Below are 27,928 nucleotides of genomic sequence, written 5' to 3'. Positions count from 1 at the left end.
TTTCAAATCAATATTTTATTGCCCTTGGATCAGCAATAAAGAAAGTGAACCAGCCTGACAACATGACAGAATCAGGATTTTCTTGTATAAAGCAAGGTATAATAGGCTAATCTAAAAAATAAATGTTCATTGAAAAATATTTGCCGTTTAAAATAGGATACAAATTTCCAAAACAAACATGGTTAATACCAACCAATTCATTGGATATAGTATATACTGTATATATATTATAAATAAAATATTTCCAAGATCATTTTTTACTAGGCTGCACACCAGGTGCTAGAAATAGGAAAAATGTAAAAATGTTGAATGGAAAAAAAGCCCAGAAAAAAATGAAATTATTGCAGATTAAAATGACTCCCTCCATGAACTGACTACAGCAACAACAAATTGAATCAACTGCACAACAAATTGACTCGAACTGGAATTAAGCAAAGGGACAAAAAACAGACCTGGGTCAAATAGAACTTGCAATTACCATTCACTTTCTGCGGTTGACAGTGGTTGACAGTTTCAATGATATTAATGTTTTGAGGATCCACAGTTCAAGCCCAATAAATATTTTCAAATGATATTTGTCACAGTTCTGATAAATATTAATTTTCCATCCCAACTTGTGCTAGACCCATTCCCCTTCTGACGACTTGTCAAAACCTATAGCAAATAGGCCTACATGAGACTTGTGGGAAAAGCAAAAACTGTCATTCTTTCTTAAATCATTATGTTGAGTTTAATATGAATTGTTTTCTTCATTTTCTAAATGCTCCAAAATATGAATTAGTATATGAACATAACTGAATCTGGTAAAGAGATTATAAATATTATTTAAACTAAACCACATTGATAGAACGGAAAAAGGTTTCAGGATGTCAGTTCACAACATAACATTATACACTCTCTGTTTCTTCTGCTCTCTAGCCCTCTAGCACTTTCTTTACAATTTCTTTTCAAACGCTGTTCACATGTACAGTATATACACACGATTTTTCTCTTTCCCACACACTACTTCCCTACTTTTCATGTTCCCTTTTATATCACTTATCTCGATATCGTTCAAACAGACACTCTCTGGCTTTTGTTCAGACCCCAGGTAAGTCCAATTTGTTTCTGAAATCCGATCTGTAGCATAGACAGTCCAAATTGTTATTTGCAAGTGATCAAATGGGATTTGTGTCTTCAGGGTTCGGACATTGTCAAATTATCTGCATTGATTGCTTTGGGAACACCGTAACAACACAGTTGTGAGTAATGCTTAACTTAACACTCTGTCGTATGACGGTGTCACTTGCCAAAAACCTTTTAGATTGGCTATGTTTGACAAGTGACACGTCGTACGACAAAATATAAACCAAGCGTAGGTGTCCGAGTGGTCAGACTGAGACACATCTTTAGAAATCCTGCTTGGGGCGCCAGATTGCTCAGGACCGGCCCTGATCAGATATGAATGTCATTTCAAACTACCTAGGAATGTGGTTCAAATTTGAGTCACAAAAATCGAACTTGATAATGATCTGATTCCATCCGGAATCAGATCATTATCCGGAATCCGGATACGCCAAAAGTCTGAACATAGCCATAATTCCTCTGCAGGATGGTTCTTATGCACATATTTTATGGTACTGTTCATTGTCGCCCTTTTAACCACTTAAACTCTATACATCATTGACCAGGGGGAACCACCAGGGGTTTGTACTTGGCCCATCCTTTTTGCCGTCTACACAGAAATAGCTGATCTACAAGCTCACAACGTGTCGGATCGCATTTGTGAGTGAGCTTGTTTATCAGCTCTTTTTGCTAAGTGTTAGCCTTCTTTCGCAGAATGTCGGCAATTATGACATGCCCAGAGTCTAGAGATGCTAGGGTTCATGTGGTTAAAAATAGCATGCATTTGGATTGTTCCCTTTCAAAGATCACTTCTGGGAACCGCTTTTCTATGCTGGTGTATGGGTGACTTAGGGGATGTGTCTGACTCTGAGGGTGGCCATTGAGGTTTGGTTAGTGTAATATCCTCCTCCAGTTTAAAGGGTTTCTTTGGGGGGTCCCCATGTGGTGGCCAGACCACAGATATTTTATTGGCATTTGGTTTGGATCCGTCAAGCGATTTCATGAATTCTTTATCAAGATTATTTGTTTTGTCCCTGTCGACTACTGAGTGTATGCTGCTCACTGAATATCTCCATTCAAGTTGCTCATTCGAAGGTATAGGTCCACCAGTTTCTTTGGGAGGTCTAAGGCCATTGTCATAGTTCCCTTTGGACTTGAGAAGTTGTTTGTGATGGGGTAGACAGTACAACTGTCCATGGAGAAAGACGTAGTTGCCAACGCTGAAAGAAAAAAGAAAAACATTTTTCACCTGAAGTTGGAAAACATGGACGTCAGAAAACAGCAGCCTCTCTTTGATACAGTTATTAGCAAACTAATAGATGGACATGTAATTACAGAAGCATTAACTGGTCTGGACAGTGTCACTGAATGAGAATGGCATGTTTACCTTAATTTACTACTGCAGTGCTCACAGCAGAAACAGTTTTTATGGTACTTCTTTCTGTCCAATATGAGAGCATCCATCGGATAGACCCTCCTCCGACAGACAGTGCAAAGCTCCGATTTCGGAACTCGAATCTGCTGGGAAAAGATGGAATGTTTAAACTTAGTCACTGTATTACCAAACTTAATGGCAATACAGATATTATTATTATAAAAAACTAATTCACAGAGCAGAACAGCCTTTTAGTGGTCTCACAATGCAAAGTAAAGAAACTAAGGTGCAATCAAAACCAGCTTTGAGGTTTTAGGGTTACAATTGCATTAGTAGGCCTATCTAAAAGAAATATACACACAACTATTGAGTTAAGCATGACGAGAAAATGTGTGAACAGTCTCTCAAGCGAGCGTGCACACACACGTATGAACTAGGGCTGCACGATATGGACAAAATATCTCAGTGTTTATGCCAAATATCGCGATATGATGATATCGATATGATATACGATATTACTGTTAAAATGTCATATTCTATATTTTAAGTGTTGCAACATTGAAAACAAAACATTATTCAAAATACTGCATAATAACAACTCAATATTACATTGATGATATATCATATCGTGATACCGTTGCCTTTTTGTTATACTGATATTGTGCATGTTCATACCTCGATAACGATAACGATATATACACACACACACACACACACACACACACACACACACACAATATACAGTATTATATTATACACAGCAGTCACTTGTAGACCTGGTTAAGGTGCTGTAGCTTTTATGTTAGTTCAAAGAAATGACAGGTCTATAAAATAATTATAACTTTTTTACGCAAAAAAGAAAAAAAATGACATGAAGCAAATGCAGATTGGTTAATAATTTAAGCCATCACGCCCAAGCTGTTAGAATCTATTTTGGTATTGGTTTTGATCAAGATGCACTTCTCTTTACCAGATAATGTGGTCTTTGTCTCATGTGAAGTGACAGTAGACATTCTTTCCTCAGAGACGCTGTAGCCCAGGCTCTTGAAAACACTCTCACTCTCTGTCCATGTTTTGTGGAAATTCCTCAATAGTTCCTCTGTAGAGGCCTCGTCATATGTTTCTGTTCGCTTGGCTGCTTTTTTGGCTTTTTTGACAGCGTCAGCATAGGAAAAAGTGGCACATGGGTCTGAGATGCTCTCGGAGTGCTCGAAAACAGTGGTGGTGGTCCTTGTCCCAACGTCATTGTTGCCAAATTCATCTACATTTGCAAAATGCTCTGTGATTGACTTAGTTTCAGAGAAGCCTGAGGGTTCTGCTGACAAAACTTCTTCCAAAACTTTCTGTGGAGGGAGCGGTGTGCTCTGCCGTGAACTCTTCTTGGCCTCCTGTTTTGAACTGACTGCTGTTTTGTCACTCAGGATTGATACAGGACCCTCCTGTATGTTTGTCTCCTCTCTGAGAGAAGAGCTTTGCTCTCCCAGTTCAAAAACATAAACATTTTTAACGCCGTAGATGTCAAAACTTGGCACTTCCGGCTCAGGTTCCAAAACTGTTTCTTTGTAGGCCTCGCTGATATCTCTGTCACTCTCAAGTCGCTCCACAAGCGCAATTGGTTCCTTCCTGATGTAGACTTTCTCTTCGTGTGATTCAAATTTATTAAGCAGACCAGACAAGTCCACTTTGGGAAGCTCCTCCTTTTCTTCCTCTTTGTCAGACTCCTCCATGTCTGAGCCCAAACGTTCAGGAATATCAATGGGATCCTTTCTCACATAGGTCTTATTGAGCTCGGCTTTGCGAGCCTCTTCAAAAAACACTTTCTTGTCTTTTACAGATGCTGTTTGTACCTCATTCACATCTGCACCCGAGAATTCTGGAATATTTTGCCTGTCCGCAGGATTTATGTCATCCTTTTCACCCGCTGAAAAGAGCTCTATATTCTCCTCCATATCTGAGCCGAAGCATTCATGGATATCAATGAGATCCTTTCTCTCATAGGTGTTATTGAGCTCGGCTTTGTGAGCTTCTTCAAAAAACACTTTCTTGTCTTTTACTGATGACTGTGATATATCTGAAGCTTCCACAGTGTCCTGGTCTTTCTGAGAGAGTGACATTTTGATCTCTGCAGGTGGCTCGGCTGGCTTTTGTGCCTCATTCACATCTGCACCCGAACATTCTGGAATAATTTGGATGTCAACTTTTTCGCCCTCTCCAGAGTGCTCCCTGTTCTCCTGTACTGATGAGTTCATGTCCAAGCTTTCTGTGGCATCCACAGCTGAGGCCTCGATTTTGATTTGACGATGGAATGATGCAGGGGGTTCCACAATCTCCGACTTCTTTTCTGGGATTTGCTGGGGTGGGAGGATGGGCGGTGGGGTCACGCCACGTGAGAGCTTTGCTGTAGTGTCCTTCAGTCGCGCCAGGTTTTCTGCCCGGTCAAAAGTGGGAGACGGCGTGATGCGGGTGATCCGTGAGGTTGGGGTGTCACACCTGCGTGGAGGAGGGGTTGGGGGGGTGGCAGGCCTGTGCCACAACGTAGGCGATGGGGTCACTCTCTGAGGAGATTCGGTTCTTCGCGTGGATTCGATGGTGATGAAGGTTGGCGAGGGAGGGCGCATCCTCAGTGATGGTGAGGGAGCTCTGAGGTCCGTGGATTTACCTTGAGTTGCCTCTTGTTTTTGACCTTCTAGTGAGGTTGTTTTCTTTGTTTGGCTCTCAACTTTTGAATAACCAATACTGATTTTAGATATTCTCTGTGCCCCACTTGAAACCTTTTCAGATGTGAGTTCGGATTCATGCTTTTCAATTGTGTTGTTTCCTTCTAGACACATGAGTTTAGTCTCTACTAGTTTCCTCACATATGAAATAATTTCTTCAAGTTTCTCTACATTGCTATCAACTGCAGAACCTTCCAATTCGCATTTTTCGTCTGGACCGATGAGCCATTCTGGAATTGAATTGAACAGAGTCTTCACAACATTAAGATCAGTCTTTCCTGAAACATTCCTTAGCTGTATGATATGAGTCATTAAAGCTTCAGCTTGTTGCCTCTGAGAATCATATGTGGTCTCTGTTGTAGATTTAACAATTCCTTTTTGTTCTGACTCATCTGTCATTTCCGGAAACCAACAGATTTCATCCGTTGGTTTCTCTATGTTCTTCTCATGAGCTATGTCTTCCTTCTTCCTCTGCTGTTCATTCTGATGAGCCATACTTTCTGTAAGAATTTCCTTACGGACTTGAATGTGCTCTTCTTTCACACTGTGATGCGTTTGGACAACAGTGACTGTTTCTTGGCTTTGGAGGGATTTTTCGGTGACTGTTTCTTGGCATTGGAGGGATTTTTCAGAAATAAGTGGTTTGGATTCGGTGGATGAATCTTTACCTTGACCTGACTGTGCCCCGCCTTTAGACTTTTTGGACTTCTTTTTCTTTTTTGTAGGGGTTTGAGTTGCTGGTTGGCTGTCAATGACTTTCTGAATCTCTTCCTTTAGCTCACTCTCTACTTTCTTTTGCACTTCCTTATGCTCAGTGTTCACTTTCACCTCAGACGTTTTCTTCACTTCCTCCTTTAGTTTCTCCACATCTTCCCTCTCCATTTTATCAGCCTTCTGGGTTTCCTTTGTCTCCACTTGTTTTTCTAGCTTACCATTCTTTTTTGTCTTTTGGGTTGATTTGCCTGTTTTTCCATTTCCATTGACCACAGCCTCTGCTGCTTTAAGTGACTCTTCTTCATGGCCAATGGCATCTGTCTTCTTTTTGTCATCAGGCCGTTGTGATTTATGTTCCTTTACACTTTTTTCTGTGATTGTGTTCTCTTTGTGTGAATCCTGATTATAATTGGGTGCTTCTGATTCTTTATTAGCCTTTTTCTTCTTGTCCTCAGATTGCTGTGATTTGCATGATTTTACATTCACTTCAGCAATGAGTGTTTCTGTTTTTACTGTCTGAGGAAGCATATTATCTGATGAACTAACCTTTTCTTTTATCATCTTATTCTGAGACTTGTTGGTCTTTGTGCTCAGATTCTTGAATTCTTTCTTAGTTTCAGTTGCAATACTTTCTGTCCTTTCATCACTGATAGATGTCTGAACGTTTTCAGTAATGGAAGATTGAACAGACTGTTTAGAGACAGAAACTATTTGCTGCGAAGTGGACGCAATGGCCTGATTTGTAACAGTTGAAATGGACGAACTCTTTTGAACACAGGCAACCTCAGAAGTCTGATTTGAGATAATTTGCTGTTTTGTTGAAGACATAATGGTAGAATCTGTCATGTTTTTCTCTTTTATAGTGGTGGTTACATTATTGCTTTGGGTAGCATCTGTGATTTTCACATGTTTGGTCATATCAGATGTTAGCAGATCTGAGTGAACCATGGTCAAGGAATATTCAACTTTCTCCTCAGGGTAATCTGTCTTCTTCGGCTGCTCAATGCTTTCATTGGAAAGCATTTCTAGAGCAGTTGTGACTGAGTCATGCGTGAAAGTGGGGGATGGAGTAGCCAGCGTCCGGTACTTTTCTTCTGCTTTTATTAATGGAGTATTAAATCTACTAGATTTCCCTCTCATGGAAGGAGGTGGGGAGGGTGGGGGTGTGAATCTTACTGGTATGTAAACTTTCTTCAGTGGTCGTGGTGACTCTGACAGTGGGGGCATTTCATATGGCACAGTTTTTGATGAACGTTTCATTGTTGGAGATTCAGTTCTGCTTATTTCCACCATAGATTTGCTGCAGGTGGTCATGCTGGTTTCTGATGTCACCTGCTGATTTTTACTGAATTCCACTTTATGGTCCAGCTTTGGAACTGGATGCAAAGCGGTTGCTTTCACCTTTTTGACAGTCAATTTTGTAGCTTTCCCTGGTGATGGGTTGATCATCTGTGTTGGCATATTGTCCAGCTCTTGTTGAGAAGGAGGGGGTGGCAGGAAGTCCTGCTCACCAGCAAGTGGTGGCGGTGGAGGGGGGAGGTGATCAAGTTCAGAATCAACAGATTGTTGAGGAGGAGGTGGAGTGGGAGGAGGTGGGAGGTCAATATCTGCCACAGGTGGAGGAGGGGGAGGGAGAGGCAAATCTGACTCTGACACTTTTGGTTTTGGGATGTAAACATCTCTAGTATTCACTTTGGTTTTGTCCAATTGTATCATTCCCCTGGGATTGGAATTCAGATTGCGGAATTGAGTGTTTAATGTTTTAATGCCATGGTTCTGGGTAATGGTTTTATGTTCTACCACGGTTGTCGTGTGGTGGGAAGACTGTCGCATTGAATGAGATTGTGTGGACTCAACTTGGGTTTCAGTGGATTGGGAGTGATCCTCTTGTGATGCTTTGACTACATTGGCAGTTCTTATCTTTTGTATGTTTCTTTGTGCATCGACATTAAGGTTTTTAACCGGGGGGCTCTGTTTCACTCTAACTCTCCTGTATGAGGGTTTTACTTTAGAAGCTTCACGCTGTGCTGTCTCCAGCAGCGATTTAATAGTGCCTTTAACATCGCCCTTTAGCACCTCCTCTTTTTCCAGCTGGGATTGAGACTGTGTCTCGTATAATGACTTAATTGACATCTTGACATCACCCTTTCTCACTTCATCGTCCTCAAGGCTTTCTCTTCTTTGCATTCTCGGTGACGATGGAGTGTCCAGTAAGAGTTGAATTGTACCTCTGACATCTCCCTGCACATCTATCTCCTGCTGGCATGTCCTCCATTCATTGGAAGCATCATGTAAACACTGCATCGTTGTGTGAATGTTGCCCCTTATGATTTCTTCCTTCTCAATCTCCTTCACAGCTTGTGTTGCCTGCTCCAAAGATTTCAGGGTGGCTTTTACATCTCCAGGAACAAAATCCTCAACAACCGATTCAACTTTAGAAGTTGATGAATTCTCGAGGGATCTCAGAGCCCCTTTAATATTGCCCCGTATGATATCTGGTTTCTCCATGTCCTTGTACCGCCTTTGCGCTCTCTCCAGGCACCGCATAGTTTTTGGTATATTGCCTTTTACCACCTCCTCTTTGTCTACAACAACGGTCTGATTCACAGACTCAGACAGTGAACTCAAAGCAGCTTTTAAATCTCCTTTGACTATTTCCACTTTCTGTACACCTTCAAGTGAGAGGGCCGGCTCTGACATGAAAACTTTGACTGTGTTGTGAACGTCACCAGGGACAATGTCTTCAATTGTACGTTCAATTTGAGACTGATTGGAGCCGAGGATGAGTTTGGTGCCCTTGATATCACCTCCAACAATCTCTTCCTTCTCTGTTCTGTCAAGTGGAGTGTCATCAGGTCCTAAATGAAGTTGCTTGAGGTAGTCAAGAGAGCCAGATTCAATGCAAGTGGAATAAAAGCTGACATTGCCTTTTTCAGTGTCGTCCACCTTTATCTTGATCTCCTGATCTGGGTTGTCTGTACTGGACAGTTTGTATAGAGCATTCCTTATGTCACCTTTTATGATGTCTTCTTTCCCCAAATGAACAGTCTTAACAGACTGTTTATTCAGCAGAGAATATATTGTCATGCGTACATCTCCCTTCTCATCTTCCTGTATAAGTATTCCGTGTTTACCTGTCTGATCCTCCTTCAGAAGGTTATTTAGAGCTTCCTGAATGTCACCTCGTATTATCTCCTCTTTCTCAACACTGGATCCGGTGTCTTGATTGAACAGGTGGTGTACTGTTTCAACAATGTTTCCCTTCTCTTCCGAATCGATGACAATCTGCCTCTCATTTGTCTCCCGTCTGTTCAAAAGGTTCATCATGATGCTTTGCAGATCCCCCCTGATGGCCTCCTCTCTTTGGATCTCGGGAGCCTGCGTATTCATTAACTGGTATTTTGCCATTCTAACATCACCGATTTCATCCGCCTCAATGAGTATTCCTTTTGAGTTCACCATCTTCTGGCTGTGAAGCTCCTCGAGCGTTCCTTTGATGCTTTTACCCAGGATTTCAGTCTTCTCCATACTCGTCTCGTTGAAGTCATCAATTGGCGTTGTTTCAAACAGCCAGGTTGCTGTCTTTACGTCGGCTTTAGGAATCGCCTCACAAGTGACAGTCCTATTGTCATCCTCGTCCACCTCTTTTATGTGGTCAAGAGGATTTCTCTCAAAGAGCCAAACAGACTGTTTGACATCTCCCTTTGCCATCTCTTCCTTTTTGACTGTATCAATTAGATTTTCCGAGCTCATACTTCTTATTTTGTCCATTGATTGGGTTTCAAATTTCCATTTTGCTGTCCTGACATCACCTTTCTGAATTTCACTCACATTAACTGTTTTAACAGACTGCTGTGACAGTGCATCTGACTCAAAGCGATGTTTATTCATCGTAACGTCTCCCCCTTTAATGTCATCAACCGTTTTGATCAAAACCTTATTTTCCTCTGCAATCCTATCGAGAGGCTGCGTTTCAAATTTCCACTTGGTGGAATTGACATCTCCTTTCTGCACATCCTCTTGTGTGACAGACCTGATGATATAGACCTCGTCTGTGTCTCTGATGGAATCAAGAGGTTTTGTTTCAAACAACCACCGGGATCCGACCACATCTCCTCTCATCACCTCCTCACTTGTGACAGTAGTGACCTCATGGAAATGGCCCTCTTTGTCCTTAATGGCATACAGAGGCTGAGTTTCAAACATCATGGTGTAGTTCCTCACATCCCCCTTCTCTTCCTCCTCACGGACAATTGTTTGTATTTTTCTCATGTCTGTCTCTGTCTCAGAGGACACCTCTTGAATTTTGTCCAAGGTGTATGTTTCAAAAATGAAACGTCCTTTGTCAACGTTGCCCCCTTGCACATCATTCACAGTGCGGCCACTCATAGATTCCTCTTGGCTGTCACGTATGCTGTCTATAGTTTGATTTTCAAATAGCCACTTGCCACTTGACACATTTCCCTTCAGTATATCTTCTGACTGAACCATTTTCAGCTTTTGCATAATTTCCTCAGAAGTAGAAGTCATGATATCAGAGGTTTGGTTTTCAAAAATGTACTTCATCCTCGAAACATCTCCGGACTTGACGTTTATTTCGGTGACTCGCTTAAAGGAACCTCCTTCCTCACCAGTGATGTTCTCAAGATTCTCAGTTTCAAAAAGGAAGCGAGCCATCGTTACGTCTTTGCCCCTAACATCCTCTTGATTCACAGTGCATGTTTTAAGAATGGTTTCTCTCTCATCTCGGATTGTATCAAGTGCTTGTGTCTCAAAAAGCCATGTGCAGGTTTTGACATCTCCCTTGTGCATTTCCTCAGATGTATTGTCACTCTTAAACTCTGCTCTTTCATACAGAATGTCCATAGGTTTAGTCTCAAATAGCCACTTACAAGTTTTTACATCTCCTTTTACAATGTCAACATTCGTGTTTGTCTCCATAATCTCCTCATCTTCAATATTACTGAAGTACTTAATTGCATCAAGGGGTTGTGTTTCAAACAACCACTTGGCAGTTTTAACATCACCAGATTCAATTTCTTCTTTGGATATTCCCTTGATAATTTGGTATTTACAGATACTCTCATCAAACTGGTCAATTGGCCGTGTTTCAAACATCCATTTGCAAGTAGTCACATCTCCTTTGATAACCTCTTCACGACGCACTGTCTTCACTTCATGGAAGTGCCCGGAGCTGTCTTGCATGGCATACAAATGTGTGGATTCAAATAGATCTGTGTTCGATTTCACAGAACCTGAGGTCACACCCTCTACAAAAATCTTTTGAGATTCACCACTTCTGCTTAAATCTGTGCTCTCAAATATTTGCGTGTAGTTTGAGACATCCACCTTATCGATTTCTTCCAGGTCTATTGTTCTAATGATTTCCTTCCTTTCCTCTCTGATTTGCTCCAAAGGCTGACTTTCAAATCGCCACTTCTGGTGTCTAACATCACCCTTCTCTTCATTGAGTGCCACTGATTTTTTAAGTTTGCCAACTTCAGCAAGTTCTGCCAATTCTTCAGTGGGATTTGTTTCAAAGTAATGTCTTGCGGATCTCACATTGCCTGCAATAACGTCTTCTTTTGAAAGGGGTCTAGCATTTGCATCATCTTTTAAAGTATCCATAGGCTGTGTCTCAAACACCCAGCAGTTCTTGCGGACATCCGCCCTGCAGCTTGAGCCATCCTCCTGTGTCAGGTCTTCCTCAACATTTACAGTTCGTATGACCTCTTTCTTCTCCTCTCTTATGTGCTCCAGTGCTTGACTCTCGAAACGCCACTTCTGGTGTCTAACATCACCCTTTTCTTCACTGAGTGCCACCGCCTTTTTAAGTTTGCCAACTTCAGCAAGTTCTGTTAGTTCTTCAGCAGGCATTGTTTCAAAGTAATGTCTTGCGGATCTCACATTGCCTGCAATAACGTCTTCTTTTGAATGGGGTCTAGCATTTGCATCATCTTTTAAAGTATCCATAGGCTGTGTCTCAAACACCCAGCAGTTCTTGCGGACATCCGCCTTGCAGCTTGAACCATCCTCCTGCGTGAGGTCTTCCTCAACATTCACAGTTCGGATTACCTCTTTCTTCTCCTCTCTTATGTGCTCCAGTGCTTGACTCTCGAAACGCCATTTTTGATGTCTCACGTCTCCTTGGTCCTCTTGATTCCGTGTGGGCTTTTTAAGCTTCCCTACCTCCGGGCCAGACTTTCTTGCTAGCTGGGGGCTGCTTTCGAAAAAGTGTCTTGCAGATCTAACGTTACCCCCAATAACGTCCTCGATGCTTTCTGATTTGGCATTGAAGTCATCCTTTAGAGTATCCATTGGCTGTGTCTCAAACACTAAACAGTGCTTACGTACATCTGCTCCCACAATCTCTTTTTGAATGCTGGAGCCTTCCCACTCATCAAGAGAAGTCAAAGTCTTTATCTCAAACAGCCATCTGCCCCAGTCGCCTTTATTATTGTCCTCCATTGAGAGGCTGCACACAATTTTCAGAGGTCCAGCATGTTTGCTGGCCATGTCAAGGGGTTGGGTATCAAAAAGCCAACGGGAGCCGATGGAACTCTCCAATTCTGTTTCAATTTTGCGCACAGATTTGATCTCCAGCATCTGGCTCAACTGTCCCATGAGGATACATTTGAATTGAGTGTCAAAAGTGCTCGTGACTGTCTTCACCTCATTGTGGATTTCCTCCAACACAGACCTTAGACTGAGTAGGTGGCTCTCGTCAATTGTCTCAGTGTGGCCAAGGCTCTCCATGTACTTGTTGTCGATCATGTAAATGGTAGCATTTCCATCCTCTTCTGTAAAGACTATCTCTTTTGTTAGGTCCTCCTCCCCATGCATCTTATTGAGAGACTCCATTGGTTGAGTTTCAAACAGCCAGGCTGCGGCGCGGACGTCTCCTTTTTCCAGTTTGTTGAACTTGTTTCTGTACTCTGTGGACTCAGTGTTGTGTGAACCCATGGGCTTGGTCTCGAACATCCAAGCTGTGCGCCTCACATCTTTCCCAACTATTATCTCCTGCTGAGTTATTTTATTGTTGTCATCAGCATCCTCTTCCACAGTTTCGTCTTTAATGGCGTCCAGTGGCTTGTTTTCAAACATCCAGCGCATGGACTGCACCTCCCCTTGGAGAATCTCATCCCATTCCAGATAGTCTTGGTCTGGGCTCAGGCTGCCGTCATCCTCATACACATATTCTTGGGCCTCCACCTGGTTGTTCTCGTTCTGAGCCTCATCACTGTAGTACTCACGCTGTATATTCTTGCGCACCTCAGGGTGAATGTGTTTATATAGGCGTTTCAGCTCATACATATTCCTTTGCTTGAAGTAAGCCTCCTTGTTGACTGGGCATTTGGAGGAGGAGTAAACTTGCTCTGGTGGCTCAGGTGAGTAATAGCACTCGGGGATGTCTGGGCTGTCTGGTGGCACTTGTAGTAAGTCTGGGGGTGGTGGTGGGAGATCATCAGAGTCTTCGGGGGGAGGTGGTGGAAACTCCTCATAGTCTGCAACGGTCATAGATGGGTCTTCTGCTGCGGCGGTGGCTGATGCCGTGCATGTGACACTAGCGACATCTTTTTGTGTCACATTCGAGGCCCACTTAGCTCGATTGATGTCTCGTCCAATCTTTTTTGAGGATAAAAATTATATTTGTGAGAATTATTATCACTTAGTACTTGGCAATGTTGTGGAATTGCATATTGTTCACGTTACTCAGTTAGATTACCAATTCATTTGAATTCAAATAAGCATACAAATATCAAGGAGATTCAACACCAAAGCAGAAAAATAGCTTTCTCTTCATAACATTAAATGCTGTATATGTGAACCCCTTGAGGGATTGTTGCGTTTCCGCTACATGTGCTAATGCAGCAGACCAGTTCTCAACCTTCTGTGGTCAGATGGGTGGGCAGCGTGCATTTTAATGATCAATCAATCGATTGTGTTCCGGATTGGATAAATGGAATGAATGTATACTATATTTTAAGTTCATATTTATCTGTATCACAATGATCGCAATATCATCACGGCCCAGTTGAGAATCACTGTTCAAATGCACTTTTTAATATTCTGTTCAAGTGTGCAGTGGTGTAAAGGAACAAAGTATGCTACATTTACTCATGTACTGTACTTATTTTTACAATTCTTATGTATTTTCACTTTACTGTGTAGTAAAGTATTTCCAATGTTCTGTTGGCTACTTTTACTTCTACTCAGATTGCAGATTCTGATCATTATTACAAAACATACGTTACCTACTTCAGCCATATACATATTTGATAGCCAATCTACAGATCTAATATTTTCAAAAGATTTTGTACAATTGAAAACTTGTGAAATGGGACATTATGCATAATGAGTCCTTAAAATGTTTGGTACATTAAGTACATTTTCATACCAACAATACCTTTGTGCTTTTACTCAAGTAATTCTGGACTTTTGCTTGTAACAGAGTATTTCTAAATTGCAGAATTGATCCACCAGACCACCACTAGTTATGGTATAAATCAAATTAAACCAAATTAAGTTACTAATGTAGCAGAAAAGAGGAAATTCAAGTTAATGAGTTCACAAGTTCAGTATGGACAAATATCTCTACTACTAGGCTACTATTACAGTTAGAACATAATGTACATTTTTGAAAAAGAACTACATTATCAATGACAATCTGTGAATTACTACCTTAATCTGTTTGCTCGGTCCAGCCTCTTCGATGGTTTTTTCAAAGTGATCCCTCAGTTCTTTAGTGGTAAACCTGGGCTCCTCAACTAGAAATCAATAAATAATAGTAGACAGACTCAGCGATGGAAGAAGAAAACCATTGTGGTATTAAATCACAAAGGACATTTATAACAACCTACCTGCTTCATTGTTGTGGTTTTCATAAGAGGAGGCCATACTGTTGTTATTGTACGTCACCTATGAATGAGCAGGTTAGATTAATGACGAATAGAAACAAAATACTTAAATAAAGAACAACATTTATTGGAACAGAAATTCATCCAGACAGCCATTTTTTAACAACTTCTTTTAAAAATAAAGAATGAATTACAAAAATGAGAGAATATCATTAATCGCAATCATTTAAAATATTTTACTCAATGGGCTCTATGCACACAGAATAACTCTTCCTACTTCCGGGGAGTGTACAAAGTGTTACACAACCGTACAGGGCCATTTGGAACCCACTCAAGGACACTTTGAGACCCACTGGTGTAGCAGAGTGTTTCCAGTGAGCCAACATGCACAACCCTGACTCTGTTTATCCAGAATGGAACAGATCGAGCCTTCATTAGTATCAGCAGTAACACCTGTGAAGGAAGTAGGGATTGGGTCCAAAATGGCGTGTGTGCATATAGCCCATTTGTGCAACTCATTCGTTTTATCATACAGCACAATGCACAATGAAAGGGAGAAGACGAGAGAAGAGTGTATTATGTAGCCTACCATCTCTTCCTGGTTGAAATTCGACTGCTGACTGCCTGGGAGGATTTGTCTGGTACTGCTCATCACTGTCACTTCTGAGTTTGACACTTGCTGTAAAGAACAAAACAGAGGTTGTCACACGAACATACACAGGCATACTGTATATGCATGATTGCATGTGTACTGTATGTGTGCACGCGCACATGCATGTTGCACGCAGACACACACAAACGCACTGATTGATTGAATACATTACAAGGCGTTTGAAAAAGGTATAGAGGTAGAGTTCTGCTACAATAATGCTAAAAAAAGCCCTGAGGCTTGTTTCCATTGCGTTCCGCACACTCGTGGCACGCTCGCGCACGCTCGCACGCACGCACACACGCACACGCACACAAACACACATGAAATGACTGACATTGAAATGCTCTTTGAAAAGACAGGCTAGGACAATAATCACCACAAGGTTCCAATTAAATACAGACAAAGACAAACACCTATAAAACGCTTTCATCTCTCTATCAGTGAATCTTCAAAACTCATCTAAGGAATGTACAATTTATGGAGGGTTGTGTTACATGTACTTGAATGCACTTATGTCTGTTATTTTACTGCCCTATAGTAATAAACGCAGTCACTGCTCCTAATAGGATGATAATTCTATTTGCAAATGTACTACAACAAATATCCCACACCTAATTACATGAATTTAAAGTATATCTAAGAAGGTATGTCCGAGACAAATCAAGTAATCTTTAACATTGAACCATGAATGAATATACCTACAGAACGCAGTGCAAACTGCAAAGAAGATGTTTGATTAGATACAGAAGCTGACAGTTTCAAATTACACTAACCATAGACAGAGAAAAGATCAGGATTTGAGACCATGGAGGATTAAGTCTATCATGTTCCATGTTGACCATTCAACGTAACTACCACAGTTGAAGAGACAAACACATGTTTTCCATTGTCTTGCTATAGGCACCTGTGTACTGAACTGAGGCAATTAATCCATGAGGCTGTGTGAAGAACCCTGGGGCTTTGGCACATGGTCCAGATGATGTAGTCTCCTTCAGTGCCGTCTAACAATAGCAATAACACTAGATGTTAGATGTAATATCTGTCACTTAAACCCGGTGAGCTTTGCGAAGACTGTAATACTGGTAATTGGTGCAAAAACCTCTCTACCAGTCATGCAGTATTTGACCCAAATGTGTGCCCGTTGCCTGAATACCTTGACTCAAGCTCTCCTGCGTCTGAAGTAAGCGGGAATACAGTGGTACAAAGGACGGAGAGCAGACAGTATTAAATCCAGCTACCATCAGATTAAATATACCATGCGATTTCAGAACACCTACAGCAGGTAGTGCGTCCAGCCAAGGGCATAATAGACTATATTCACACAGCGGCCATCTTGCCATCAAGTTAATGAAATGACACCCCGTTGCCACCCTGTTTTTTTAATGAAAATTTTCAACATGGCCGCCGTGTGAATATGTGGTCTATGTGGATGTAATATTCCCTCCCTCCAGAAAGTGTACAAGAGGTGTGTATAGAGCGTCGCAGTCCCTCCCCCTTTCAGAACGACGAGTGGCCCAGGAAATGAAATGCAATGCATTTCTCCCATAGGATTTTCTTTAAGTATTTATTTAAAGACGGTTATGCCGCGGACAAAGCCAACTCGGATCGTGACAAATCATGACAATGAACACAATGTTTTGGGCAGATCAAATAATTTATAAGAAGAAAAACAAAACAAATAGTGTTGTCTCCTGCCTTTATTTTCTTCTTTCTAATGATTTGATCGGCCCAAAATATTGTGTTCATTGTCATGATTTGTCACGATCCGAGTTGGCTTTGTCCGCGGCGTAACCGTCTTTAAATAAATACTTAAAGAAAATCCTATGGGAGAAATGCATTGCATTTCATTTCCTGGGCCACTCGTCGTTCTGAAAGGGGGAGGGACTGCGACGCTCTATAGTCAAAGCTCAAGCTCAGTGTGTCATCCCTAGACACACTGTTCAGACTGAGAGCCCTATAACGACCGTGGCCAGACAAGGAGGCCTACCATAGTATCAAGGGCAACACCACCAGGTTTATGAACCTGTTACTATTGACCACCGCCTGTCACCATGGCTGCCCTTGGACTGGACCTTTCCTCAGGTCAGGGACCTACCATGTGGATTTGATCTGTGAAAGTTAGCGCTCTATGTGAGCCTGTCACCAGGCTGACCTTGTAGACCTACCATGTGGATTGTACCTGTGAAAGTTACCCCCCTTGTGGACCTTGATGAATCTGACAAGGAACTGATACACCTTAATCTCATGTACAATGCGCTGATACTCTTTCCGACCTTAATGTCTAATTGAATGTACCGGTACATGCTGTTGTTATGTTCATGAACCTTTATGTGTAAACTCATACTGTACCAGCTGGATTATGCTATGTGTATATACAGTATGTAGATATCTTTGATTTTGCTCTCCCCCCTCTCTTCTTTTCTTTTCTCTTCCTGAAAATAACCAAAATTATGTCGCTTGCACAACAATGAATTTCGCCCACTTCTTGACACCCGTAAACCTGTGATGTGACGATAAATTGATCCTGATTCTGAACGAAGGGCTCTCTCTCTCATGCTTACGCATTGCGTTTAAATTGCAGTACCTGCACAGTTCTTTGTTGGAAATGGAACTGGGTTACATTGTGTGATGTTGCAGTTTCCTGGCTCTCAAATTGTTTCCTCACACTGGCAAGTCCCCCAGGCAGGGAACAGGCCTCCGATTCCTCCATGACCTAATGAAGCAGGGAAATGTCATTAGCCACCTCCACTTCCACGTGGCCCTAATAGGGGCTATTGTGCCTGGTACACTGCAGGCTTCCCTCAAAGAAATATAACCCAACTAATGCTCTGCTCCTTTTTCTCCCACACTCATTCTGTATTCCTTATACAAATCCAAACAGCACTTTGTTAAGACACAGCAAAACGGTTGTTAGTAAACTACCTTTTGGAGTGCTTTGTAACAGGCGGTTGTCCAGACAAATGCCAGCATGCAGAGTTCAGATTAGTCAGCCATGAGTCATGAGTCATGGAGATCAGAGATGTCCTGAAGGAGGCATGAGGGGTCCCCGTTGTATTTCCTGTTTACAGCAGCTCAGTTTAGATTCTGCCCAGTGAGAAAGGGGTCTCAAGTTTCCCCTATATCTATCTATACATCGACAGGGCCACATCACCCCCACTGGCCCACTGTCATCAGCCTCCTCTAATAACGCATGACGGAACCGTCTGCAATGAGGGCAATGCCATGCATTACATGACAGCTACCGTGCAACATAGGATGCTCTGCGAAGGGAAGTCTGAGTGTGCGCGGCGAAAACAAACAATCCAAGCGAAAGATAAATCCATTCTCAAGGTCAGGTTAGTTCTACTCAAACAAATGTCAAGGCAGGACAGTAAGACCTCAACAAGCCACAAATCATATACAGTAGAGATGCAAAGGTGAAACCAATACTACAAAAAGGGGAATGTCAGTCTCTTTTGTATTTGTAGAACAAATGTTTTCCTACAGAGTAAAATTAGCTCAGAGCCAGCTCTCTGCATAGCATCAGTCCATACTTAATATACAGTTATAATGTACAGTATATAGTATACAGTACAGCCTTGACCTACATACTCCAGTTTACTATTCCTACAAAGGACTAATGAGGTCAAAAGGTGTGGAAATCTGTTGGTTCTCCATAGTTTGGTTGTATCTAGAAGGTCAATAATGACCTAATGTGTCATTATGAAACCTACACCACTGCAGCATTAATCTAGTTTTTTGTTAATGTTGGTTTCCCTTTAAATGTGTTAATATAAGACTACTTTAGTCTATTAGACATGATGTCAACCAATAACCTCATTTAGCCACTAAATCTACAGTGAATGCAATTTCATTTAATGTGATGTGTCACATATTTGGTCATTTATTTCACTATTATTTATGTACTAGCCTACAATTAATTGGAAATAAAGCCAACAGTATAACTAAATGTTAATGTTTGTAACTGGATGACACCATTCTGACCACGTTTTACAAGTTGTTTGGACTAAAACCAAAAATGAGGTTGACTAAAATAAGTGGTGTTACTCAAAGAACTACCCAAGAGTTATTGTCATAGCTGCTGTAGTTGGAGCCTAAACCAGTGATTCCCAAACATTTTAGCCTGTGACCCAAAACAGAAATTAGATATTCGTGTCAGGACCCACATATAGGTCCTGAGACTCACTGTTTGGGAAACAGTGGCCTAAACCACCAGAGTTTGACCAGATGAATTAAGAGCCGTGGCTCGAAACGTTGTCAATAAATGATATTGGAGTGTGCGGGTCCATTCTTCTTTTTCTGATGTCACTTTCCATGCTGGGTTCTCTAAGTTATGTGCGTATTCTATTTTTGCTAAACCACCACCACCCCTATACTGTAGCCATGCAGTAAAATAGTGTGTTACATTGTCCATGCTGAAGGTAACTTTGTACCCCGCTGGAGAAGGCGTTGTCCTCTCGCTTGGCGACCGCTGCCTGGTACATGGCCATGGTGTTGACCTGTGAGATGATCTCTGAGTTCTCAGAGTGAATCCGGTTCCTCTGGGTGAAGTCTTTCAGGATGTCCTGCCCTGGTTATAAACCTGCGCTGCCAGCAGCTGGAGTAGAAACAGCCAAGCCACTGGTCAGTCTGTGCATTACATTGTCTTTGGTGACAGATTTCTTAGACGTGTGTGTGTGTGTGTGTGTGTGTGTGTGTGTGTGTGTGTGTGTGTGTGTGTGTGTGTGTGTGTGTGTGTGTGTGTGTGTGTGTGTGTGTGTGTGTGTGTGTGTCTGCACTTAGTTTACAACTGTGAAATGGACCATTCTGCATACCTCCTTGCTTGGTTTTTGGTTTTGTACTTACTCAAGTCAAATTCTTGAGTAAAACATATTTCTACATTGAGGTATTGCTACTTTCGCGTAATTCGTCCACCACTGGTGTGCACCATGCAGTCATTTGTAATACAAAGCCACATACAAAACAAATTAAGTACTGCTTTACAGCACCTAAATAAGGTTCAAATTATATTCTTAAACATAGCCAACGAAAGGGATCATTTCACCGCTATGTTGATTAACTTAAAAGGCTGCGGTTCACTGAAAGTGCAGAAAGATTTAGAGTGGGCTCCTAACTTGGAAATATAATCACTTGACTACAGAAGCAAGCCTGTGAAGTGGATATCCCTCAGAGAACACCTGCAGGTGTTTTTTCCTGAATAAGGCACTCAGGCTACACTACTTTTTTTGATGATGGCTTTTGTATAAGCAACAGTGCTAGTTCAGACAATAGTTTCAGAACCAGCTCCTTTGTAGTATTGGACCTGTTTTGTTTGCGTCTTCAATTGAGCAGTTGAGACGAATAACAGTCTACAGTAAGTCCATAGTTATGATCCATAATGTATAAATGATGGATAAGGGGTCAGGACAGCTAGGCCTATTCAGAGAGGGGTCAGAATAAATGATGGACTTAGACTGTTAATAGACTCAACTGCTCAATTATGGTACTCAAAGGACCATGTTAACCACATGTTCCACATGTTCCACAATTCACCAAGGTGCATAGTACAATAGAATTATCAGGATAGTGCAAAAAGTCGGAAGATTGCAGAATAAATAATTGCAACCTTCAGAAAAATAAAGTATCTATAGCTAAATAAAAGATATTGCTGACTATAGTAATACCATATAGTCATAAATATTTTTATGTTTCAAATGTATTAGAAAAACATAATTGCATAATAACAGTTTTTTACAGATTAGAGGACCGCTCTAAAATATATTTGGTGTAGAGGGGGAAAAGGAGGGGACCTAGTATAGACCCCTGGGAGATGCTGGTCAACTGAAGAAGGGTTTAAGAGGTTAATATATTTGACATTCTGAAGACTTGTGACTGAGAGTGAAATGTGAAGTAGAAATATTCAGCAGTGTATTGCCTTGTTGTTGTGTGGGATGTTCAGCCTGACTACATGTTGTTGTTTGCACACTTTGCCACTAAAAAATAAATATAAAAAGAGTGAAGGATGTCATGAAACCTCCAACTGTTCAGACAACGACAGTGACAGTAATTAATGCAGTGGTTCCCAAACATTTTCATGTCAAGGACCCCCAAATTGACACTAATTGGCCCGCGGACGCCCATTTGAAAACATATGCCAGGGACCCCCATGTATGGTTCTAACAGTGATTTGCAACCATTTTAATTTCAAGGACCCCCAGTTTGACATGCATTGGGCTACGGACCCCCCCATTTAATGGCATTTCTATCTATGGGATCCCAATTTATATTTCAAAATGAGTGAGTGTACAAATGGAAATGATGTACAAATGGAACCAAATGGACCCGTTCCAAATGCACTCTCAGGGTTCCAAACTATCATATAGCTGGGGACCCCCTGGAACTCCCTCAAGGACCCCTGGGCGTCCCCGGACTCCACTTTGAGAACCACTGAATTAATACATTTGTCTGTTTGCTGAGACAGGAATTACTGTCTAGTATTATTCACACCTCAGCTCTGGGCTTCTACAGTATAAAAGTAGGGGGTTAATTAAAATGTAATTATTGTATGTTTGAGAAATTTAGAATATGATTTTCTGCCATATCTATAGACGAAGGGAACTAAGTGTAGGCTAAATCAAGGTCTGCTGCCTGTGTGAGACATGATTAGTTTAAGTTCAAACAACTTTATTATGTTGAATGTATTATGAAGAATACTGTCAGTAATTTCTAAAATATGAGTTATTGCCGCAAAGCACAGATTTAATCACATAAAATCCTATTTCGGAGTATAAAGACGTTCAGGGGACCATTTTAATTAAGACTGAAAGCACACAAGGAAATATTTCTTATCAATTATTCTAGTCATAGTAAAAAGGAGATCTGATAAATGTAAACTCAAAAGTATAAACCGGTGCTATTTTCAATAACGTCTTAAAAACTATTTTTCATGGGACATTTAATTATTTATATTGCTACAGATTTAGATTTTATCATCAAATCGAGTTGAAGTTTATTCCAAATAGCAAAATGATGCTGATCATTGGAGTTGTACTTTTTTGTAAACACATTGTAGTTACGCCGCTAGGCTGTGATGCATGACGTAGAACTTGAACATGATTCAACAGGATATTATAAACATATAACTTATTATACATGTCCTATACTGTAGGGCTGCTGTGGATAAGACTAAATGCTAAATGCTAAATTGTAAATTGTAATTGTAAATTGAAAAAATTATTGCACAATTCTGTTGGTTTGTCATTGGATCACAGAGTCAGCTCTTCTTTAGAGCAAGGCCCTCTCTGGCCATCTATTTTAGCCTAGGAGGAATGGGAGGTATGTTAGTGTAAACCTATATCACACTGTTGAGATGGATGATGGACAAGCATAGCTAGCCCCCCAAAATAAGATTTTTTTTACCTACACTAAATTTACAAATCCTTAATACAGTATAATGTACAAACTTTAAGCCTGTTGTGCTGTGAAAGCATAAGTCTAGGGGCATACATTGTAAACGTTTTGGATAGGACAATTTGAGGCCAATGTGTCAACAGTCTTGGGCTATCTAGTGACACGTTAGGTTGGGCTGAGAGCTCACATAACAAGAAAGCAAAGTAATCATGGCGCCAAGTACGTGCAAAAATAAATCAAGCCTATTTTAAACTTGCCAGGAAGAGTCATATTACTTTTTTTTGAAACATTGGAGAAAATGTGGGAGGTCAAGGCTCTCGGTTTTGGCAAGATTCTGTTTTAAAACAATCTAGAATATCCTATATATTGACATTGGAACGTTTCCATTCTTTGTTGAGAAGAATAATTATTTATTATCACTATATTATATATTTCATATATTCCACGCCACATATAAAAGTAGTAACACACTCGTAGCTCTTATGCAATACTTCATGTGGACTCTATCATTTTGATATTCTTTATTGAGATGTGTGTGTAGCTACTTAATCTTTTTCCCCTATATGCTTGTTTTCATTGGCCAACACCACATTACTACAGGTGTACATTTCACCTATTTTGATTCATGGTCACATGGTAAACATGGCTGCTACAGTAGATGCTACAGAGCTCAGATCTATTATTTATGACCAGATGAAATCCAATAGCTCAGGGAAAGTTATTTAATATTTAATGTTATATATTCTTTATGTTTATAGAAGCAGTTATTTTATAATAAATAAGGTATTATTTTAGCGATGACATTTATCTTCAGTTCTGAATATTTAAATTTGGCCCATGCATTATGCACAATAATGACCTCTTCTGAAACCATTGCCAAACACGATTCTTATTTACTAGTAATAAGGTCTATAAATACCAAATGGAATATTAATGCAAATTATATATTCTACTCATATACACAATAAAATACATATTACAATTCACATATTCTGGTAAACCCAAATTCCAAACCAGCTGTAATGTACACAAACGTACAGACACAAATGAATTCACAACACAAAAGCTCATGCTTAGGCCAGAAGTGCATCGCTTACCAGGTAAGTTGGTAACAAAAGTATAAAAAACGTGAACTCAACAGTTAGAATCCCACAGGATGGCCACTGCACCCCTAAGCAAAAAGCAAATCCCACTCAGTGTTAGAGTCCAGCTCCAGCAGTATGTTTTCACCTCTGTCCGACAGGCAGATGGTGACAGCTGATTTTATTTTAGATCCCCCGCCCACTTGTAAAAGATGGGCTGCAGGGAGGGGGGGGGGGTGGCTTTTTTTAGAGAGTGAGGCCTTCGTGCCTTCCATGTCAAGTCCCCTGAAAACCTACATGAAAATACTTCCTGCGTCTCTTCTCCACCGGCGGCCCGGTGCACGAATAAATCAGATCAACCCAGTTTCATCATCACAGATTCCATTGGAGTTCACAGTGGGCTCCTGTCACCAGCAGCTGCTCTGGTCTGTCAGGAAACCCCAAATCATACACATTTACAACTTCAAGGATCCCCACCATACAGCATGTCTAAAATACTCCAGGTACTGTAGTGTGACACAGAAAACCGAGCAAATCAGAGCATTACAGTAGATTTGACTGCCAGTAAAGTCCCCCATGTCATATCATTTCAAGCGGGTTTAAAATGGGGTCAGTGATGTAATGCTATGTGCTGAGGAGTGTGTCTGTATGGGGCGGACGGGTGGTAGGGCTATACTAGAAGAAGACACCTAGTTTATGAAGTCTGGACGGAGTGAAGCTAGCTCATGCTGTTTGGCCTAGTTGGAGGTCATGGCGCCAGCCTGACTCTGGCGTCTTCTGGAATCTTGGCCAATGTGTGGAGAGCAGACGTGAATGCTGTGGTCGCGCACAAACCTGTCTGCAGCAATGTGAAACTCACACCCGCCATTCTATAGGTTGCCCCGTGTTAAAGGGCCACGCCGTCACATTCTCATCACCATTGGTGGCCAAATTTGACTGAGGGACTGCAATTGGATTTTTTTGAATTTTCGTTTTTTCATGTCATATGAAAGCAGGGAATCATAGCTTCAAATTGACATATTGGTTGTTCAGTTTGACCCACCAGTTTACTTTTGGGGATGTGTCTTATAGAGTAATGTCTTGCAGAAAACAACGAGTTGAAAAAACAGGCTTGAAAGGTTCACTTCTGTGGACTCTAACATTACACCTAGCTACATGTTTAAGCATTTATTTCAGCACTGATATATATTTCAGACATGCTCTAGTATGTGAAGAGTCTGCCTGTGCTATTAACTCATTTCGGATAAAATATAAATTAATTCAGTTTTTCTCCTCGGGTGAAAAGCTGGAGGTTGCACGATGGCAGGCTCTCAGTCAGATCTCCAGACAGAGATCTGAAACACAGAGAGATCCTAATCACTTATAGACTGTATTTTGACCACAGATATAAAACATATCAATTCCGTACACACCATAAAAGCATTAATTACACTCAAGAGGCAAATTAGTATTTTGGATTTAGCTGTCCAGACATTTAGTCTGAAGAGCAGTGAGTAGGCAGAAAAGACCAAAGGGATTTCTGTTGAATCTCAGGCAGCAAAAATTGGATGTGAATGAAACAAACACACCTCCCCGCCTCATGTGCCGTCCTCTGAGATTCACCGATGAGCAAATTCATGGAAACAGGGGGAAAGGAGCTGACACAAGGACGCACGCACGCACGCACGCACGCACGCACGCACGCACGCACGCACGCACGCACGCACGCACACACACACACACACACACACACACACACACACACCAAGAACTGTCAGATGTGATGCACGCACAGACAGACAGACAGGACACACAGACACAGACACAGACACAGACACACACACACACACACACACACACACACACACACACACACACACACCAATAACTGTCAGACGTGATGTAATGGCTGCACAGGAGATGAGAAGTGACTTCCATCAGACATTTAGAGACTTTCCATATCAGTGGACACATGCCATGCATGCCACAACATGGAGAAAATACCAGTCTCAGGCCGGGAGGAATAATGAGCTAACTATGTCAGTGACAGCACGAACAGCCAGAACCTTCTTTGTATTCCCCCAAAGAGACATGCTACAGTAAATGTGAATTGGTAGTAGAATAGACAGCTTTACTGGGCTATACAGCAGGACTGGACATTAGGGGTAGTGCATGCTAGTGGAGAGCACATTGTCAAGTGTAAGTTTATAAAGCTACAAAATCCTGTCTCTGGAAATAAGTACTGTTGAACTGCGCTTGAGCAAGGCACTGGACCCTCACTGTAGTTCTAACTCAGGGCAGTGGTATACTGAGCTTGGCAGTCGTGATGTAATGTATCTTGTTATGGGTTTTAAAAAAAGAGAATTTATCATTAACAGTGTACAGGAGAAAACAGTACAGCACATGCCCTCAAGATGCACAGAAAATAGGCAACCAACAGAGCTTGAACTTTCTATGGAGATTTGAAAAGAAGCAAACGTGCCACATTTATAAATGATGTTTGATGTCACAGAACATCATATTTATCCCAGACAGCCTTTGTACATCGACCACATGAACACCAGAGACATTATTCTGGGGCAACATTCGGCAAAAATGTGAGCTTGTGTATCTTCTATTTTCGTCAAAGAGATTTGTTTTGTAGAAGCATAAAACAGTAAACCGGGGGCCTAAGATAAGTGGTTAAGTAACAGAGGAATGCAGTAAATTATATATTGATCATTTCACATCTGAAATCCGATTATCGTTAATTAATTTCAAGATAGAATAATTGCAGAAATTACACAGTAATATGATGTTGCTTGGCAAGTTATGAATGTATCAAAAATATGCATCAAGCATTGTTTTCCACTGCAATGGTTTATTATGACTGCAATTTAGATTCAAGCAGGCAAAAACATTTATTTGTTTAATACATCAGCATCTGCTGTTGTTGCAAAATGAATGCTAATGTTCACTAAGCATTCATTAGAATGGAATAGTTCCCCTCTATTGCTCATCACACAGAAGTTTACCACTGTAATCACTAGCATGAAATTGGCAAAGAGTAAAGCCAATTTATAATGTACAATAATTATGACTTCTTCTGACAGTGCTTGCTTCCCACTTCTAGATCCTTGCTTGTGTTATACACTTTATTCTGATACGTATCTCAACCATGTGTTCGATGTCTAGTTGGCAGGTTGGCTTATACAGTAGGTATCGTAATTGGATAGCAAATGAAAAGCTTGTTATTTGTCGGACAATCAAATGGGTATGCTAGAAGAGGCTTGTTGTAGCCCACTTCAGTAAGCTCTAGAGCATGGGGACCATTGGGAGACAGCACTGCGGTGTACATGAGAATAAGCCAGATCACAGGCAGATTCCATTAAGATGGATTTATTCTGTGTTGCGCACCTCTGCATGTTGAGAAATTTTGAATATGATTTTCTGCCATATCTATAAACGAAGGGAACTAAGTGTAGGCTAAATCAAGGTCTCTGCTGCGCATGTTGTGAGCTTGTATATCGGCCATTTTTATTGTGCATCACTGCGTGCAGTAACGTATATCAAGCCCTAAAGTGGTGACGGGGCAATGCATCACAAAGATTCATTTATTTATGCATTTATGCATTTATTTTTTGTCACATTTTAAAATAAAACTTTGCTCACAGGATTCTCATTTGCTGGAGCTTTGGCATCTACTTATTGTTCATACAATAATTTACCATATAGTTATTCACCAATCGCTATGAAAGACCTGTGCACATAAAAACTAACTGGGAGTGTAAAAATTTACTAAATGGACCTGCATGTATAACTAACCAAATAATGAGTATTCGTGTGTAGCAGCCGAACTGGTCTAACTAATCCACTTTCCTTCTAATTTGCATGGCTTAACCACATGTCCCTTGTCAGCGAGTTCATTCCTGTTCTAATGGATATATAATTATGCAGGATAAAATAGTTAATAGTAGAGATTTAACAACGGTCGGTCACTATACTGTCTAAAGCCTCCCATACGCTAAGAGTTTTGACAAGATTTTGGAAAGATTTCTTAAATGACTACCAATCTTTCC

At 41.0% G+C, this 27,928-nt stretch overlaps 1 protein-coding gene across 3 annotated transcripts; it reads right to left on the bottom strand.

The window, feature by feature from the left end:
• xirp2b (xin actin binding repeat containing 2b) lies at positions 1-24,039 on the bottom strand. Of its 3 annotated transcripts, none has more exons than XM_083777152.1 (9): positions 23,907-24,039; positions 19,854-20,017; positions 18,005-18,133; positions 15,358-15,447; positions 14,772-14,829; positions 14,593-14,678; positions 3,450-13,536; positions 2,492-2,625; positions 1-2,324 (listed from the first exon to the last, which is right to left on the bottom strand). In XM_083777152.1, exons 2-8 carry the CDS (start codon positions 19,908-19,910, stop codon positions 2,531-2,533), a joined length of 10,602 nt encoding a protein of 3,533 aa, XP_083633278.1. In that variant the 5' UTR covers positions 19,911-20,017; positions 23,907-24,039; the 3' UTR covers positions 1-2,324; positions 2,492-2,530. The 3 variants fall into 3 exon arrangements, with proteins under 3 accessions (XP_083633278.1, XP_083633279.1, XP_083633280.1); XM_083777153.1 differs by having other exon boundaries at positions 2,492-2,622; XM_083777154.1 differs by lacking the exon at positions 23,907-24,039 and having other exon boundaries at positions 19,826-19,950.
• Positions 24,040-27,928: the final 3,889 nt, after the last annotated feature.

Source organism: Protomyctophum parallelum, assembly GCF_964188405.1.
Source record: "Protomyctophum parallelum genome assembly, chromosome: 11".
NCBI lineage: Eukaryota > Metazoa > Chordata > Actinopteri > Myctophiformes > Myctophidae > Protomyctophum > Protomyctophum parallelum.
Note: the sequence above shows the minus strand (reverse complement) of the source record. Positions and strands in the feature narration are given on the sequence as shown.